Source organism: Lepus europaeus, chromosome 12, assembly GCF_033115175.1.
Source record: "Lepus europaeus isolate LE1 chromosome 12, mLepTim1.pri, whole genome shotgun sequence".
NCBI lineage: Eukaryota > Metazoa > Chordata > Mammalia > Lagomorpha > Leporidae > Lepus > Lepus europaeus.
Window position 1 is genome coordinate 53,235,925 of NC_084838.1, and position 19,066 is coordinate 53,254,990.

At 42.0% G+C, this 19,066-nt stretch overlaps 1 protein-coding gene across 1 annotated transcript in view; it reads right to left on the reverse strand.

Moving 5' to 3' along the window:
* Nucleotides 1-204: 204 nt before the first annotated feature.
* MTAP (methylthioadenosine phosphorylase) overlaps nucleotides 205-19,066 on the reverse strand; it is a 53,653-nt gene continuing 34,791 nt past the window's right edge. Inside the window, exons 5-8 of the mRNA XM_062208131.1 lie at nucleotides 14,201-14,303; nucleotides 9,013-9,252; nucleotides 4,396-4,518; nucleotides 205-1,474 (exon numbers count right to left, since the gene is read on the reverse strand). Coding sequence (XP_062064115.1) covers nucleotides 1,436-1,474; nucleotides 4,396-4,518; nucleotides 9,013-9,252; nucleotides 14,201-14,303 — 505 coding nt within the window. The 3' untranslated portion in view covers nucleotides 205-1,435. The remainder of the gene's footprint in view (nucleotides 1,475-4,395; nucleotides 4,519-9,012; nucleotides 9,253-14,200; nucleotides 14,304-19,066) is intronic.

The following is a 19,066-nucleotide window of genomic DNA, read 5'->3' on the forward strand; positions in this document are numbered from 1 at the left end:
GTAGCTTAGTACTCTGAAGTGAATGTCACAAATACCTTGACTTCACAGAGTCTTTAAAACAAACATCCTCTAACCTGATCCTAAAGTAGGTTGTAACAGACCATAGCAAAAAGAAAACTCAATTCTGAGGTGAAAGATTTCAAGACAGGAAACTTATAAAAAAACAAGAAGCATTCCTATACAATTAACAATGAAAAAAGAATAAGAGGCAAACTTCCACTTTTTTATTAAGAAACAAAAACTGCCAACTCATTTAAAATAATTCATCAACACATAAAAAGGGAGTAGAAATAGAATCAAATAATTTAAAAAATATTTGATACACTAGGTGTATATTTAATCTTTTAAGTAGCTTTAACTTACAGACCTCAGTAGTAAACACACAGCTTTCTCGGGAAGCTGTTGCAAGCCCCAGTATTGTTCTTACTGTAGAGTCATCAGTGATCCTCTTTTTTAAGAGAATAGATGTAACTTCCTGAAACAAAGCTCCTCTTAATGTTACCATCTCAAATTTCACTTTATTATCATCAACAGTGTTTTTAAGAATTGGACTAAGTGCATTTTTATTTTTTACAATTTTATTATTTGATTATACTCACTGTAGAAAACTGTGAAGATACAGAAAGATTCAAAGAAAATAAAAATTACCCAGTATCTCCTCCCCCAAATACAATAAAAGATTTTGTATACTTCTAGTCTTTCTGTACATTAACATGGCATTTTAAAACAAGTACTGTAAAATGCTTACATAGTTTTTTCACTTTATATTACAGAATGGTCATTTCTTTTAGATATCAAATATTATGTGAAAACATGATTTTCAGTTGACTGCTTCACAGTTAAACCACAACTTATTTCCAATTGCTGGGTATTCATACTATTTTGAAAATCAGCTATAACTAATCCTATTAAAATTCTTATTTATATATGTATATAATTTCTGAAAGATAAATTCCTAAGAGAATGCACAAAATAAAATGCCTATATATTTTTTGAGCCTGTTGATACATTTTACCAAACTGCCCTCCAAAGATTGCACCAATTTACAGTCACATCAATAAGTAGCCAGAGTCCCATTTCTTCTTCACCGTCTTTGGCAACGTAGGAAACCAGTTATTATTTCCCAGCCTTTACTGCTGCAAATTTAATAGGCAGAGGGAAGAATGGTATCTTGCTTAATTCTAAAATGTACGATTTTTACCCACATGTGGACGGGGCACTTGCTTTTTCTGCCATGTTGTGAAGTAGTCTAGGTCTTCCAGGAGGAGTCTTGAGCATCTGCAGTGTACTCTCTTTCCTACAGGTGTTTTTCTCTCCCAGGCAAGTGCATGAAAGCTGCATGTCTTTCTCAGGATTTTTTTTTTCCAAGTTAAGCAGCAATTCCCACGATGACAGGAACTAGAAAGTCACCTTTTTTCTAGGCAGCCGTGCTATTTTAATGTCTTGGTAATAAAACAGAAAACTGGGCCATATTCTGAAAAGAAAAAAGCAGGTACAGATGACAAGTACTGTAGGCTAATTACCTGGAGATCCTGTTTAAAACCAGATTTAAAACAAAAACAAAACAGACTTTTGTTTTATGGATTCACTGGACACACACCTTCTTTTTTTTTTTTTTTATTTAAAGATTTTAGTTATTTATTTGAGAGGCAGAGTTACAGACAGAGACAGAGGTCTTCCATCTGCTGGCTCACTACTCAAATGGCTGCAACGGCCGAAGCTGAGCCAATCTGAAGCCAGGAGCCTGGTGCTTCTTCCAGGTCTCCCATGCGGGTACAAGAGCCCAGGCACTTGGGCCATCTTCTACTGCTTTCCCAGGCCACAGCTGAGAGCTGGATTGGAAAAGGAGCAGCTGGGACACAAACTGGAACCCATATGGGATGCCAGTGCTGCAGGAGGGTTAGCTTACTATGCCACAGCATCGGCCCTTGGATACACACTTTCAAGAAATCCTCCAGATAGTTCTCAAATTCACCAACATTCATAAATCACTGGGTGGATGTAGGGCTTCAGGTATAACTCTTCACTCTTTGTTCCTCACTGCCCTCTCCTGTGAAATGAAGAATGCTGATCACGGGGCTGGCGTTCTGTTGTAGTGGATAAAGCCGTTGCCTGTGACAGCATCCCATACAGGCACCAGCCCAGTTCCTGTCCTGACTGCTCCACTTCCAACCCAGCTCCTGCTAATTGCCTGTGAAAAGCAGCAGAAGATGGCCCAAGTGTTTGGGCCCCTGTCATCTACATGGGAGACCTACGTGAAGCTCCTGGCTCCTGGCCTCAGCCTGGCACAACCTGGGCTGTTGTAGCTATCTGGGGAGACATAGGAAGATTTCTTTCTCTGTTTCTCCCTCTCTTTCTGTAACTCTGCCTTTCAAATAATATATATATATATATATATATATATTTTTTTTTTTAAATAAAAGGAGTGGTGATCACAGAGGCTTATTCTGAATCACTACTTCCACCCATAAACAACACTTTATATGCCAAACCCCCAGCCTGGATTATTGTTTATACAACCTCCATCTCTTATCCTTCCTGCATTATAGAAAACACTGGAATTTTAAAATGTCTGCAGCTCCAAACAAAATAGGATCTTCTTCATCACAAGCAGTCTTTATGTATAAAACCATAGCTTGACACACACTAGGCGCTCACTAAATGTTTCTGCACTAATTAATTAGTGCATGAATGAATGACATACACTTCGGTATTTAGAAGACAGAAAATGCTTAGTGCAGAGTAACAGGTTCTTAGGACAGTGATCCCTAATGCTACACAATAGCGAACACAATTCTCAAGTGTGTCAAGTGCAGCAATTCTTCATTTTCTCCCTTAGATCTTATATCCCCCTTTGAAAATCCTATACATATCAACCTCTTTAAAACTCCAAACATGCAAAGCCACACACTTTTATACACAATTTCAGAGACTTCAGGAAAGAAAAGGAGAACACTGGATTCTATCATCCACGCTATTTTACTTAAAATGAAGCCATCCATGCTTTTATATGAAATGAAGCTGAAATTGCTTGAGAGATTCACGTTCAAGAGACTATAGTCAGTTTGGAGACATAAAACAACAACAACAACAACAACAACAACAAAAACCTCTATCACATCTTGGAGGTAACCCTAGCTCAGCAGCAGCAAGAGTGAGTCACATTTCCTGCAAACCCACATGTGACTGTTAATGCTAAAGCCGTGCTGCTTACTGCTTTGTACTCATTATCGTCAGCTCAAAGTAACTGCTTTTACAATGGAACAAAACAGCACCTGTTTCTAATTTAAACTGATATTCCCTAATTCTCAGAATTCATTTCTCTTTTCTTCATAGTTATATTACTATTAAACAGGGCTTCCTGTGCTTTGTCACTCCTAAAGGCTGAGACATCCTAGTTTGAGTGGTGTGCTAGAATCTGCTTATACCAGCTTGCAAGAGCCATTTGTAAGTCACTTCCCGACTTACAAGTGGCTTCCTGCTGGCGGCATTTGTGCCATGTTAATCAGCAAACATTAAGTCATGACTGCCACACTAGTGGTATCAATCACTTATCATCACTTGTCCTCATCACACTAAAATTCCAGAGCTCCTAGGTGGTAATTCTGGTAGAGAATGCTTTAAATCAATCTTTGAAGTCCTCTTTCAATTACTGCCATGAGACTTAAGTGTACAGGTTGTATTCTGGACACATCAAGATATGTTCCTGGGGCATGAAAGTAAAGCCACTGCCTACAGTGCCGGCATCCTATATGAGCGCCGATTCGAGTCCCAGCTGCTCCACTTCTGATCCAGCTCTCTTCTATGGTCTGGGAAAGCAGTAGAAGATGGCCCAAGTTCTTGGGCCCCTGAACAAGCATGGGAGACCTGGAAGAAGTCCTGGCTTCGGATCGGCGCAGTTCCACCCATTGTGGCCAATTGGGGAGTGAACCAGCAGTGGAAAACCTCTCTCTTTGCCTCTCCCTCTCTCTCTGTGTAACTTATTTTCAAATAAATAAATGAATCTTTTTTCAAAAAAGATATGTTCCTCTCTGGATACTAGGGGAATGTAAAATCTGTTCAATTTGAGGTAACTCTTTATCTAATGCGGTTAATCAAGGTGTCACAACCTCACCCATTATGCTTGTCTCACTGCAGAGCAAGACTATGTGAAGAACCTGGTTCACTGGATAATAAAAGTCTCCCCACTGCAACTTCCACTGCTCTTGCATTACCAGCTGCAAAATATGATGACTCAATTTCACAAGTATGATAGTATATGGCATGGAAACTTGCTGAAAGCATCCAGGCTAGCATAAAATACGTGAGCAGATGGACCAAGGCTGCAATGCAAGTAAAAGAAAGAGACAACTGAGGGGTATGAAGTGTTTGCTTGAGAGGACTGATGGTACTCACCTTCAGGTTATGGAGGGTTTCGGACCATTCTGTGGACCCTATCTGAGGTATGGTGGTGAGGAGCAAACTTTTGGCTTTATTGGCATTTTCTTTCAGGATCTTTAAGACCCGGTCCACTGAAACCTAGAGAAATAACAGTACAGGATGTTACTGCAATTTACAGTTTTGCTGCTTTTCAGAGAATTCTTCTGAGTTCCAACCTCGCCATGGTCTGAATGTTTGTGTCCTCCTTTCATCCCAATTCAAATCAGTGTTGAACACCAATCCCCAAGGGGAGGGTACATGGAGAAGGAACATTTTGGAGGTGATCAGATTTTGAAGACAGAAGACCTCATGAATGGAATTAGGGCCCTAAGAAGAGGGGTTCTAGAGAGAACCTCACCCCTTCCCTGTGTGAGGCTCCAGTGGGCCCTCACTTGACAGTCAATGGACAAGCACCTTGATCTTGGACTTCCCAGCCAACCTCCAGAACCATGCAGTAAACTTGTATTGCCTCAAAGCTACCACATCTGTGGATATTCTGTTAATGAAGATGGTCTTATTTCTAAAGGAAGGGCTTACAGAAATCCAATGACATCTCAGAAAAGCATTGAAGGATTTCACTATAGTGTGTGAGAAAATAACTCAGATATATAAAGAGTTAGCAAAGTCTAAAACATGTAGCTGTTTTCTTTGTGTTCGTAGAATAGATTCTAGGCTTCAAAACTGTTGCTACACTGGAAAACCTAACAAAAGTACATTTCTCTTTAGAATAGTATTTTAGTTAATAAAAAAAATTTTCAGATTCAAAGTATCATCATATTTTACAGCTCTAAATGAATTAATGGGCTGGCTGCTAACATGACAAACTAAACAACCAAGCAAACAAAAAACACACTACCCATTATGTGCACTTCCTGGTAGAAAAACAAAATACTACATTTTACACCTGAATTTGATCAAATCTCTAGGTCTGGCTACCAACAGAGGACACAGAAACCTGTTAAACTAAGGATATTATTTCAGTCATGTAGAGCATGGGAAACGCAACAGGACAATGAATTGGCTTAAAAGAAAACTTCCGAGGACAGGAGCCACTGCAGGACATTTAACTAGAAACCTGAATTCTGCCTGGGTATATTAAGCAATCACTATTGGAGTATGATTGTGACAATGTGGTTATATTAGACACCTCCTGAAGCATTTAGGTATAAAATCATTGATGAAAATATAGACAAAATAAGATTGGTCATAGCAGTTGATGTGATAGGTATTGAAGCTGGATGTTGGATATGTGGAAACTCATACAATTATCTAATTTCATGTATGACTGAAATCACTTCAAAAGGAAAAGCTGAAAGAGCTGTGAATATAAAATTGGTCATCAGAGTATTTGTCATACTTAGGAGAAATTCAAGATTCAGAGAGATAATTAAACTTTTTTTCCTACTCCCCTAGGAAGTCCAAATCCGTCCCACAAACACTGAGATGTGTTTGGGAAAAACAATGAGCACCACAGGACAGGGAGGTTCCCACTGGGAACACAAAGCTGTGAGCAGCTGACTCTCTGCCAGGGCCATGTAAAGGCAGGTTGAAAGCTGAGTCACTCAATGCACAGGGATGGGACAGCCGAGACAGCCACCTTATATTTATTTACTCATTTCCTTACAGTTTTCCTGGGATGATAAATCTATGTAGACTCTGACCTTTTTTTTCTCCCCGACCTCTCTTTTCCTTGTCCCTACTGCTGATCTTCACCCACAGTATCTTTCTCTGTGTTCAAGGTCCACTTCAAATCACACAAGATATATCTTCTTTGCAAACTCTTCCCAATACTGCTCTCCTCCAACTCCATCGTAGCACCCTGGGATGACCACCCTCACAGGAGCCAGCACTGTGAGTGTCCTCATCACATCATTTGGTTAAATTCTCCCTGTAATCTTGCAAGGTCAGAATCACAAACAACCCAAGGCCCACCTCTAATCCATGGTTTCATCTTACAGAAGAGTAAACAGGCCTACGATCACAAGTAAGTGGAGCAACTCAAATCTGAAGGTGGGTTTAGGCGATTCTAAAACCCTGCCACGCCAGGCTGCATGTCTGGTTTAAAGCACAAAGACACACATAGTTGACTGAGATGCTGCCCTCTTTATCTGTGCCTTCCTTAGGGCATTTAACATTACTTGTCTTTATGTCTTAACATGGCTGCTCTGCTTTTTATAAACTAGCTCTGACTGACTGCTTTCCAGATCTCATTTGGCCCAGGAGAATGAGCAGTTCTGCAGAGGAGGAGACATGTTTCTAGACTGAGCAGAAAGCCACCAGCAGGAAGCAAACAACTTTCAGGGAGTGGCCGGGCTGGAGTTTCCCATTAATTGGAAGCAGACTGTCAACATCATGAGGCTGAGCTGTTCTTCAGGTTCGCAAAGCTGCTGAACCAGGTATTACGTTGTGATAAAGGCAGGATTTGCAAGTCTCTCAGAGAAAAGGTATCCTACTATGTAGCAACAGTTTATTAAAATGAGAAGTTAGGATAAGATCTCATAAAAAAAAACAAAACTGTATTCATTCATGACCCAAATCACGATACACATGGAGACAGCAAGAATATCTAACAAGTTTTACATGAAATTGGATGGTGAAACAAACAATTCTCAGGCATGCTGGTAAGGGCCTCTTTGGCGATGCTCCCTACCCTAAGTTCTTCCTTGCTTTAAAATTCTATAACTGGGGTTCTGTCCCTTTCACTATTTTAAAATCAGATGAATGGCACAACAGATGATCTGGTTTCTTCAAGTAGAACATAAGGAATGAAAGGGGAGAGAGGGGAATGTCAGACTAATTTAAGAGGCATATCAATAAAATACAATGTGTGTGGGAGCAGGTGTTTAGCATAGTGGTTAAGGCACCCACATCCTACATCGGAGTACTTGGGTTTGATTCCCAGCTCTTGCTCCTGATTCCAGCTTTCTGCTAATGTGGACCCTGGGAGGCAGCAGTGATGCCTCAAAGAATTGGGTTCCTGCAACCAACATGGGATAGGTGGATCAAGTTCCTGGCTCCCAGCTTCAGCCCTAGGCTTTGTGGGCTTTTGGTGAGTGAACCAGTGGATAGGAGTGCTCTTGTATGCTCCCTCTTTCTCACTCAAAATCCATCTATGCCTCCTAAATAAGTAAATAGATAAATAAAGAAAATATAATGCATGGATTGGTAAGGAATTTGAGACCGGGTGGGTGTTGAATTCAGCAGTTAAGCTGCTGTTTGGGACATCCACATCCTATAACTGAGTGCCAGTTTGATACCTGGCTCCTCTGCTTCCAATTCAGCTTCTTGCTAATACATCCTGGGAAGACAGTGGTTGATAGCCCAAGTACTTGAATCCCTGCCACCCATTTGCGAAACCCTGATGGAGTTCCAGGTTCCTGGCTTCAGCCTGGCCCAGTCCTGGCTGTTGAGGGCATTTGAACAGGAAGATGGAAACTGTCTTTCTGTCTGTCCCTCTCTGTCTGTCACTCTTTCAAATCAAGCAGTCTTTTAAAAAAAAAAACAAAATTATGAGACCAGAGAAATATGTGGGTAGTATGGATATTTGATTCTATTAAGAAACTAATATCAGCATTTTTTTCTAATAGTGTTGTAGGTATTTTAAAAAATTAAAATAAAAGGGATTTAAGAAAAATATTTACTTCAAAATGAGGGCAGGGGAGAGAGAAGTGGGTAGAGCTATAAATGCGTATGTGACACATGACTGGCCATGGCTGATAACAGTGGAAGTTGAGTTATGGGTATCTGGGGTTCATTTTACTGTCTACTTCTGTAGATGCTTAAAGTTTTCCATAATAAAAATATTTGTTCTGGAAGTTTGACGCCACTATTTCAGGGTCCTCAAATTCCAGCTGGACCTTGCTGTCTTCCATGCCTAAACCTTAGCCTCACTGACGTCCCCTCTGAAATCCTTACCATTGGTCTATATGGCCCTGTGGTGCCTCATCTCTCTCTCCACGCTGTGAGTAATGTCCTTCTTTCCCAACACACTTACACAGGGAAGGCTTCTCAATGATCACATATTTGGTTCAGGCTACTGGATAGGTTCTCCTGTGTCTAATGACAGCACTTTTTTTTTTTTTTTTTTTTTAAATTACCCACAGCTTTCTCACACTGGCTTGCTTAATCTTTACCTCCCCAAACAGAATGTAGGCCCCTTAAGGCCTTGTCTGTTTGTTAACATTCCTATGTCAAGCACAGTATCCCAAGGTGGGTTAAATGAATGGATACAAATTGTCCTTACTTACCAGGAAGAGAGCTTTTTTCCTTGAAAACAAAATATAATAAATAGTACCATAGCACAAGGAAATTACAATTAAAATATATATGAAATAAGGCCCAAGTCTCAATAGGAATCCCAACACCTACATGTCTACAGTGTTGATCCTTAGATGATAGTACTTTTTTCTTTCCTATGAAGATCTTTGTTCTTACATTCCAAGAGGAACTATGGAAAATATCTGATAATACCTAACTTTAAAACCTTATAGAAAGGTACTTTCTGAAACTAACAGAACAGTTAAGACATTCTCTTAATGGTTCATGGCACCCAGAAACCCACACCCTACATGCTGAAAAGAGAATTCCACCTACTGCTTCCTCGTGCTCCTTCCAGCAATCATAATCTGTTGCCATGGCAATACTTGCATAGCAAATTCCAGCCTCTTTGGCAAGAACCACCTCTGGAACAGTGGTCATATTGATAACATCCGCTCCCCAGGTGCGGAACATGAAGCTTTCTGCCCGGGAGCTAAATCGAGGTCCTTCAATTGTGACCATTGTCCCCTTTGAGTGGCACCGGAGTCCAAGCTTCTTAGCAGTCTCTATGAGGACCTGGAAAAGAAAGAACCATAAACTCAAAACACAGACATATGTACAACTTAATATTTTATTCATTCCTGATGTGTAACAATTCTTAAAAGTTTTCATTATTAAGTGACTTGTCCCTCAGTGAGAACCTACAGAAGAGCATTTCCTAGACCCTTACCCATTTATGTGATTCTGCTCTCCCAGCCCTTGCACCTTTAGCTCACAGCTACAAGAGCAAACGCTGAGGTTTTCCCAGGCACCAGGCATTGGAATCTCATTTACTTCTTGCCCACTTCAGGAGACTAAGCTGGACTCTTAACCCCTCAGGCTAAGCTCATATGCCTCTCATCACTCAGATCATCCAGAGGTGTGCTAAGTTCTGTTACCAAGATCCTGTGAAGGTAATGAGTACTGAATTTTTTTTCCATCTCTAAAATCTCAAAGCTTGTTTTGTTTAGTAAGTGATTTCTCGGCCGGCGCCACGGCTCACTAGGCTAATCCTCCGCCTTGCGGCGCTGGCACACCGGGTTCTAATCCCGGTTGGGGCGCCGGATTCTGTCCCGGTTGCCCCTTTTCCAGGCCAGCTCTCTGCTGTGGCCAGGGAGTGCAGTCGAGGATGGCCCAAGTCCTTGGGCCCTGCACCCCATGGGAGACCAGGAAAAGCACCTGGCTCCTGCCATCGGATCAGCGCGGTGTGCCGGCCCGCAGCGCGCCAGCCGCGGTGGCCATTGGAGGGTGAACCAACGGCAAAGGAAGACCTTTCTCTCTGTCTCTCTCTCTCTCTCTCACTGTCCACTCTGCCTGTCAAAAAGTTAAAAAAAAAAAAAAAAAAAAAAACGTGATTTCTCTTTTGCCTGTTACTTTTTCACGGACATGTGATGAAAAGAGATTGGGGCTGTGCTGATTTTCTCTGTCCAGTAATAAACATCTAGCAAATCCTTTAGTGGAAAGCCCATGTCTTTTAGAAACATTATTTAAAAGTCTGATCAGTTTACCCAGTATTTTAATTAATACTACACATCTAATCTCCAAGTTTTTACTTTTTTTTTTCCTAAGCCTATGCTTCAATATCCCTTTTAATTAAAAATAGTATTTTCAACTTAACTGTTAACCTATTGAGGTACTGTTGCAAAGTCTGTTTCCTCTGTATGCCTTTTCTCATTTTTAAAAAAGATTTATTTTATTTGAAAGGCAGAGTTACACAGAGAGGCAGAGAAAAAGACAGAGAGACCTCTCATGTGCTGGTTTACTCCCTAAATGGCCCCAATGGCCAGGGCTGGCCATGCCTTAAAGCCTGGACCTCCATATGGATGTCCAACATGGGTGGCGGGGACCCAATTACATGGGCCATCTTCCGCTGCTTTCCCAGGTGCATTAGCAGGAAGCTGGATCGGAAGTGGATACCCCATCTTGCCAGTCCCAAATTTTCTCATCTTCAAAATGGTAATAACAACACTGGATAACACAGATATTTGTGAGGATTAAATAAGCAAAGTATATTCAAGCACAGAATTATATCAGGGACTATAAACACTATATAAATGCTATATTGGTCTTCTAAAGATTATTAATACTGGTGGCTTTTACATATATCTGCAAAGTAATTGGCAAAGGTTCCTGGGATACTATATTTAAAATGAGTGGCTCAAATCAAGAAAAGGCCCCAATGTAGGCCAAGTTTTATCTGCACATGTATTAACCACATAAATAAGCAAATTAAAATATTTCCTTAAAAATAGCTATACTATGCCAAGGAAAATGGGAAGAACTTTTTTTTTTTTAAAAGGTTTATTTATTTTATTTGAAAGGCAGAGTTCCAGAGAGGCAGAGAGAGAGAGAGAGAGAGAGAGAGAGAGAGAGATGTTCTTCATCTGTTGGTTCACTACCCAAAAGGTCACAATGGCCGGAGCTGGGCCAATCCGAAGCCAGGATCCTCCTCTGGGTCTCCCAGTTGGGTGTAAGGGCCTGCTTTCCCAGGCACATCAGCAGGGTGCTGGCTTGGAACTGAAGCAGCCAGGGCTCGAACTGGGGCCCACAGGGGATGCAAAGTTAGAACCATGGCAAGCTATGGACAATGAACAGTTGATGCATGTCATTTTTACCTTATAAATGGTAGCAATAAGATCAAACTTAATCAAAACTGTTTCCTAGAGTACAGGTTTATACATCCAAATCCCCATTTCTCTGTCCTCTCACCCCTGCTGCTCCCCACAGTTAAGACATAATCAGCCTAGTCATGCTGCTTCATTAAATGTCTTTAAAGTTACTGAATAACCAGGCTGCATGCCTTGGCTGCAGTTCAGTGGTGCTTCTAGAGATGTGTGAAGGAAGATCAGCACTGGGTGCCAGCAGGGGTGACAATGTGAAGTCCTCCCCTGGGAGGTCAGTGCTGTGATGCTGAGGAGGACTGAGGATGTGTGTGACTGCTAGTGACAGGCCTTGGGGGCCTTCCCACCTGAACCAGCACTTAGCACTCCCATGTGAACAGATAACACCACCTTAAGGTAGCTGAAAATACAAACTGCAGGGTCAAGCGCCAGCTTAGAGGCTAAGATGATTTCATTTCCTTATCTTGAGTAATCACAATGGAACTACTGAAACCACCACAATTTTCACAAAGGGAGTAGCAACATTAGATCACCAGGTTAAATATATGCAATGTGTCAGGATTTCATGAGTTTCAGATTACCTCTTAAAATGACTAGACGTGACACCATTTTTATGTTACACCATTGTTAAAACAAGTAATATCCATACATGACACAGAACCGAAAGAGTGCAAAGGGGTATTATTCTGGAGAAGAATTTCTGCCCCTCTTTGGTTCTAAGAACTCAGTTTGGGGCCAGCACTGTGGCACTGCAGGTTAAGCCAGACTGCAATGCCAGCATCCCATATGGGCACCAGTTTGGGTCCCAGATGCTCCACTTTCAATCCAGCGCCCTGCAAATGTGCCTGGGAAAGTAGCAGAAGATGGCCCAAATCCCTGGGCCCCTGCACCCACATGGGGGACCTGGAAGAAGTTCCTGGCATCGGCCTGGGAAAGCCCTGGCAGTTGCAGCCATTTGGGGGGTACGTCAGCAGATGGAAAATCTCTCTGTCTCATCTTCTCTCTCTAACTCTACCTTTCAAATCAGTAAGTCTTAAACAAACAAACAAAAAAGATACAGCATTTTCCTTACTGAGATACTGCTCAGTTTTTTGTTGGAAAAAAAAAGCTCAGTTCATCTCCCTCAGGGAAATCACTACTACCAGTTTTTTGGTTACTTTCTAGAATACTCTATTTGCATATAAACATTTACATACTCTTCACTTTATATCCAGGCAGACTTTAACCCAAGTGGTAGGATATGGTACAACTGCTGGGTGTGTTGCTCGCCACCTGACAAGCTTTCCTCATCAGCACATTTGAAAGACCACATGGATGCTCAAAGTACAAGTGATAATTACCAAGTGGCAGCACCATCCGCTCTTTACAGTTCTGGACAAGTGGGCAAGAACAAAGTAATGTTCTGAAGGCTTATTGTGGCCATTTGCTTCCAACTTCCTTTCCCAGCATTTTGTCTTTTTGTGGGCTTATTTGGCTAACACTACTTTGGTTTCAAGGAAGACTAAATTATATTATTGGAAATACCCCAGGGCCACACTACCGTGTGTTCTGTATAGATACTGCTTCCTCACTCACCTCTGCTTCTAGTCCCCTAAGTCTCTGTACTCCGCCCAGCACCAGATCTCAATTACATGCTGACGTGTGTATTCTCTCCTTAGTCTATTTCTTCCCAAGCTGACCCCATTTTGGAACAGAGAATTTTATCCACATTTCATTTTGCCCTGGATAGCATGTTTATCACCTGGACAGATCTGTGTTTCAGAGGCAAAACTTAGTATCCTGATACATTCTATCCATAAATATCTGGGAATATTCACTATATATATTCACAAACAAACTTAACTTGCCATCGTTTTGAGGAGTGAAATGTGTACTCGCACAGAAATCAGAGAATCAGTGTGCAGTGGTGTACCTGAAATGGCTCTCTACAAACTGCAGTTCTGGATTCTAGATTTTTGTCTGAGATGACTATGAGGTTAAGGTGTTAGCTTGAGGACACTGGTTTTCCCTGATTACACAGGACTGTATGTAAAGGTTAAAAGAAATCATCTACTTTCTACATGTAGATGTCAAAATTATCTGACTAACAAGTTTAGGTATTTATGTGTATTCTGACATCTCAAACCTGTGATTAGGATGAAAACTCCACAGCATGTATGGGCCAACCAATGGACCTTTGATTTCCAGTGGCCATTTTTATTCCTTGGGAGCTAAGATTGGGATTTAATACCTCTTAGCCCCGTCAGACCTTGTGGGCCTGTTCCCCATAATTCTGAGATTTAACCATAATATAGAAGAGGCTGGACAGTAATGGCCAAACTGAGCTCAAAGGCAAAAGAAGCCAATCTGAACATTTGGAGGTTGTCAAATAATAATTTAATTCATTAAAGCAGTGACCAGTCATTGGATGTTCCATATCGGACATGGTTCAAAGCACTTTAAGTATTAACTCTTTTATCCCTCATACAGTTCTTTAAGGTATACATTATCATCATCTTTATTCAAATAGCACCACTGAAGCCCAGAGATGTTAAACAATTTGTCCAATAATACAAAGCTATGAAGCTACAGAGCAGGGATCTGGTCCTAAGTAATCTAGCTCCAGCTTGTAGACTCGACTAATACTCCATTGTACACTGAATTATAAGTATCCTGACAGCAACATTAAAGCAGGCTGCAACTTTGAAGCTTCTGCTTAGATGACTGAGAGTAGCAAAAGCATGACTAGCAAGGGAAATGATTCTTCAGAAAACCTTGAACTTGGGGTGATGAGGGACTACCAGCTCAGCCAACAAATCTAACCTTCAAGCTGCCACAAACCCCTTGTGACTTTTTCTAGCACACCTTCCAGAAAGACTACAAACCTCTCTTGTTTTGGGGCAAAATGGCTCAGCCATTGGAATATGGCATACTCCTCTGGCACAGGAATGACTTCCATCATAGAAGGTCTGAGGCCTTGTCATGGTCCTGTAAAATAAAGTGAAAAGGTTGTTTGCTTTTAAAAATATATTTATTTTCATTTTATATGAAAGGCGGACACACACACACACAGAGGGAAAGAGATCTTCCATCTGCTGGTTTACCTGCCAACAGCCAGGGCCAGGCCAGGCAGAAGTCAGAAGCTGACTTCTCAATCTGGTCTACCACATGCATGGCAGGGACACAAGTGCATGAGCCATCTCCCGGGGTGCACATTATCAGGAAGCTGATAGAAAGTGGAGCAGCTGCAACTCAAACCAGGCACTCCAATCTAGGATGTGGGCATCTTAACTGCTGTGCCAAACGCCTGCCCCAAGGTCGTCTTCTTGTTTGCTTCTTTAAGCCGCCTTTCCATCCTCTGAGGGCTGGGGAACCAACCTTATCTAGAGCAACAACTCCAGGACAGCTGAAGGCAATTGTTTATAAAAAGCAGCTTCAGAATGGCATTAGGTTTTTCTGGCTTTGGGCTGCTGGCATCATGCTACTCAATGGGATTAAAGTGTCTGTGGTCTGGCAGCTGTGGCAGGTTAACCAGTTGGGATTGTAGTAGAACTCAGCTGTGGGCTCAGGGAGGCCGGGTAAAACACTTAAGTCAATGTGGAAATTTTTCTGTAGACACAGAAGAGCATAGCAGGGTACTGTAAAAAGCTCACGGAATAACCAAATTAAAGAATAAATTTATGTAGTGCAAAAAACTTGAAATCCATGCATAGTTTTTTCGTTATATGCATTTTCTGTGAATGTTCTGAAGACCCCTCATATATACAATTTTAAATATTTTACACCAAGTAAACATATTGAATTCCATCTTCCTCAGACTTTTTTTTTTGAAAGTAAAAGTTAGACAGTGAGAGAGAGAGAGACAGAGAGAAAGGTCTTCCTTCCGTTGGTTCACCCTCCAAAAGGCCGCTACGGCCACCACGCTGTGCCGAGCCAAAGCCAGGAGCCAGGTGCCTCCTCCTGGTCTCCCATGCGGGTGCGGGGCCCAAACACTTGGGCCATCCTCCACTGCCTTCCCGGGTCACAGCAGAGAGCTGGACTGGAAGAGGAGCAACCGGGACAGAATCCGGCGCCCTGACTGGAACTAGAACCTGGGATGCCGGGAGGATTAGCCCAGTGAGCTGCGGCGCCAGCCTCTTAGACTTTTTGAAGAATCCTTGTATAGTGAACTTCCTTTGCCCATCACCTAGATTCAACAATTTCCACAATTTTGCCAGACTTGTGTTACTGGTTAGCTTTTCTATGGTTACAAATCCCAGGCTTTGACTTGGAATTTGTAAATTCCCCTGATGCCTAAAATGATATATTTGTAAAACAGTTGCTTTATTAGTTTCAGGGTCCAAATAAGGATGCTTGCTTGCATTTGACTGCCATGTTTCTAAATTAAGAATAACTCCTGCCTTCAACCTCACTCCCTGCACTACTGAAGAAAGCACCCATCTGTTTTGGGAATCTGTCTCTGCCACCTTGTCTTACTTGCTCCTTTTTGGGCTGTGATTAGCTCTAAAGTATATTCGTTCAGGTTTTTGGTAAAACATTTTTTACAGCACATACACAAACACACACACACACACAGCTAAAAAGATCAATCCAGGGCCAAGTCACCCAGGAATTTTCTTGCTGGAAGTTTTTAGAACAAATCACTTCTATGTGCACAAGTGTTCTAAACTTGAATTCATGAGTGACTCAGGAAACTACTTGGGGTTGTAGGTACAACTCCACTGTGGGCTCAGGAGGCTGGGTGAAACATGTCAGAAGTCAATAGGGAAACGTTTCAGCATCATTTTTTCTACAGAACGGAGAAGGGGAAGGAACAGGGAAAAACCAGTGGGGGAAAGGAAATAACCTGATTTTCTCTTCCAGAGGTGGGAGAGTGGGGACAGCACTGGGAAAATTTTACTGGTCCCACTTTCACAGCTGCATGGCTGCCACCAAAACCAGCCTGCTACTTCTACTCCATCATATACTAAACAGTGACACCAGCTGGCACAGAAGCCAGTTGCTCAGAAATGAGGCCTCAGCACTCAAGGAAGGAAAACCCTGGCCACATTCTTCCAAAAGGCTGTTAACCCCAAAGCAGTTCCAGCTGGGTTGAAAAACAGGTCAAATGACTGCTATGGTTGGTATAAACAGAGGCTTTTCTCTTTTTGAAAGACTGACCAATAAAATGGTGCCACGTGCTTAACCCCAGCTCTGACTTGGTTTCAGCTTTCCATGACTCAAGTATTAGCAACAGCCCGGTTACAATTGTGATTACAAAAGTAAGGCCACAAAAAAATCTCCAGCGGTTATACCACAACAAAAATCAGTAACACCCCCAATTACCTGTCTCTGTCCCTCTCTCCTCAATCTCCATCCCTTTGCCTTGGTACTCCTTCGTTTTTGAATTTTTTTACTTTAAAACAAAGCAAACATTATATTAAGCTTTATGTTACATTATATACACAAGGTATTTATTGACTTAAATTTTTAAAATTTTTTCAAGATGCAGAGAGAGAGAAAGGGACAGTATGTGAGCAGTCACATCTAGTTCATGTCCAAAATGTCCACAACAGCCTCCTCCTGGCTCCAAAGCCAGGGACCAGGACTTAATCCAGGTCTCCTAAATGGGTGGCAGGGACCCATCAATGCTGCCTCCCAGGGTCCACGCGGGCAAGGAACAGGAATCAGGAGCCAGAGCCAGGAATCAAATCCAGGTACCTTAACCACTAGGCCAAATGCCCATTGCTGACTACAGGCATACTTCCCCCTCTTAAGTGGAACATCTTAAAGCTCCCTAATTTCTGGTTCTATGACTTATAGCAAATTGCATATCTTTCTGATTCTCCATTTTCTAATCATCAAACAGTGTTTGCCTGACCATGTATGAAGATACGGAAGAGGATTAAGTCACCCAGGTTTTCTAGATAACCTACAGCAGCTCAGAAGTGGGGTCTAGACTAAGATAGAACTGGTAATAGGCACCATGCTAGGACCTCAGAACATTCAACCTTGTATGAGCAAAGTGAAGAGGGTGGCCCTAGGAAGGCAGTGACAGCTTCAAAATCCTCAAGATACTGAGCCAGCTTATCCTGTGAAGATACCAGAAAGGTGCAGATATGAAGTGCCTCTCTGGGCTGGCACTGTGGCACAATGGGTTAAGCTGCTACTTGTGAAGCTGTATCTTGTATCAGAATGCTAAAGTCTCAGATGCTCTGCTTCTATCCAGCTCTCTGCTAATGTGCCTGGGAAAGCAGCAGAACATAGTCCAAGTACTTGGACCCCTGCAGCCACATGGGAAACCAGAATGGAGTTCCTGCCTCCTGGCTTTGACTTGGTCCAGCCCAAACTATCATGGCTATTTGGGAAGTGAACCAATGGATGGAAGATCTCTTTGTCTCTGCCTCTGTCATTCTACCTTTCAAATAAATTAAAGTAAATCTTAAAAAAAAAAGGAAATAAAAGAAATGCTTCTTCAAGGCCTGCCTACCTGCCAGGATACTTCCAAAGGTTCATGAAAGATATGTATTTATTTCAAAAAAATTATGCATGGATTTCATGAGCATAGTCTTCATGATTGGGATTGCTGCCCCAAGAGGTCCACATGTTAATCTCTAGAACCTGCAAATATGTTGCCTTACTTGTCTACCATAAAATAGAAAGATTATTCTGGATTAACTGGGTGGGAGAAATGCCATCTCAAGAGTCCTTTCATGTGGTGGAGGAAGGTAGAAGTGTCAGTGTCATAGTGATGAGATGTAATTCAGACTCAATCCACTATTGCTGGCTTTGAAGGTTGATGAGGGCCAGGAGCCAAGGAATGTCGGTGGCCAAGGGCAAAGTCTAAGCCTGAAAATGGAATGCAGCTGCTCAGACTCTTTTTTTAAACCCCACTGAGACCCATGTTAGACTCCTAATCTACACAACTGTAAGATAATAAAATTGTGTTAAGTCACTATGTTTGTGATAATTTGTTTCAACAGCAATACACGTAACACACATACTTTGGTGGTTTGAGATGTGGTTAACTTGGCTATGGTTTCTACAGTAATAAAGAACTTATGCTGAAGGTCCATCCCTTACTTTTGGGGAGACACTTTTTTATTTCAAAGAGATCCTTATTGTCAAAATTCATTTTCAAAACAGTTATCCTACTGGTTTCTCCCTCTCCGAACCAGCCCTGAAGAGCCCACACCAAATGACAGTACACTGTAAGTGAACACATTGCAGGATGTACACTTTACAGACCTCATGGAGACCTCACCAAAAGTGGGGAGTGGGTAGGAGAAGAAACTTGGAAAGACCAGCGCACCACCAGCCCAGACTGCACAGAGCTCTCACAGCCAAATGAGCCTGCCTTCTAGTTTTGCTTCAATTAGTAAAACCTCCTCGCTGGGCAAGGACACCAATTTTACCTCCTTTTAGCTTTGGATCTTACTGGGAAGCAAAGACTTCAGGGGACCGACTGATCTGGCTGGTTTTACACTCACCAGCTGTGGGCCTCTGGGAAAGTCCCTCTGCCCTCTGCTGCTCCGAATCAGCTTCCTCATATTTGAAACGGGAATAATACAGTGCATGTGGGACTGAAATGAGAGAACATGAAGCACGTGCTTGGCCAGAGTATTATGCAAGCTGTTGCTGTGCCTCACATGATGTACCCTGATGGGCCTCAACTCAAGGGCCCCTGAAAACTGGCCAAGGTTGTCAAGCAGGGAATATGCTGAGAATAGTGCATTAAAGAACAAGAGACTCCCAGGGAGGAGTGAAGGAGA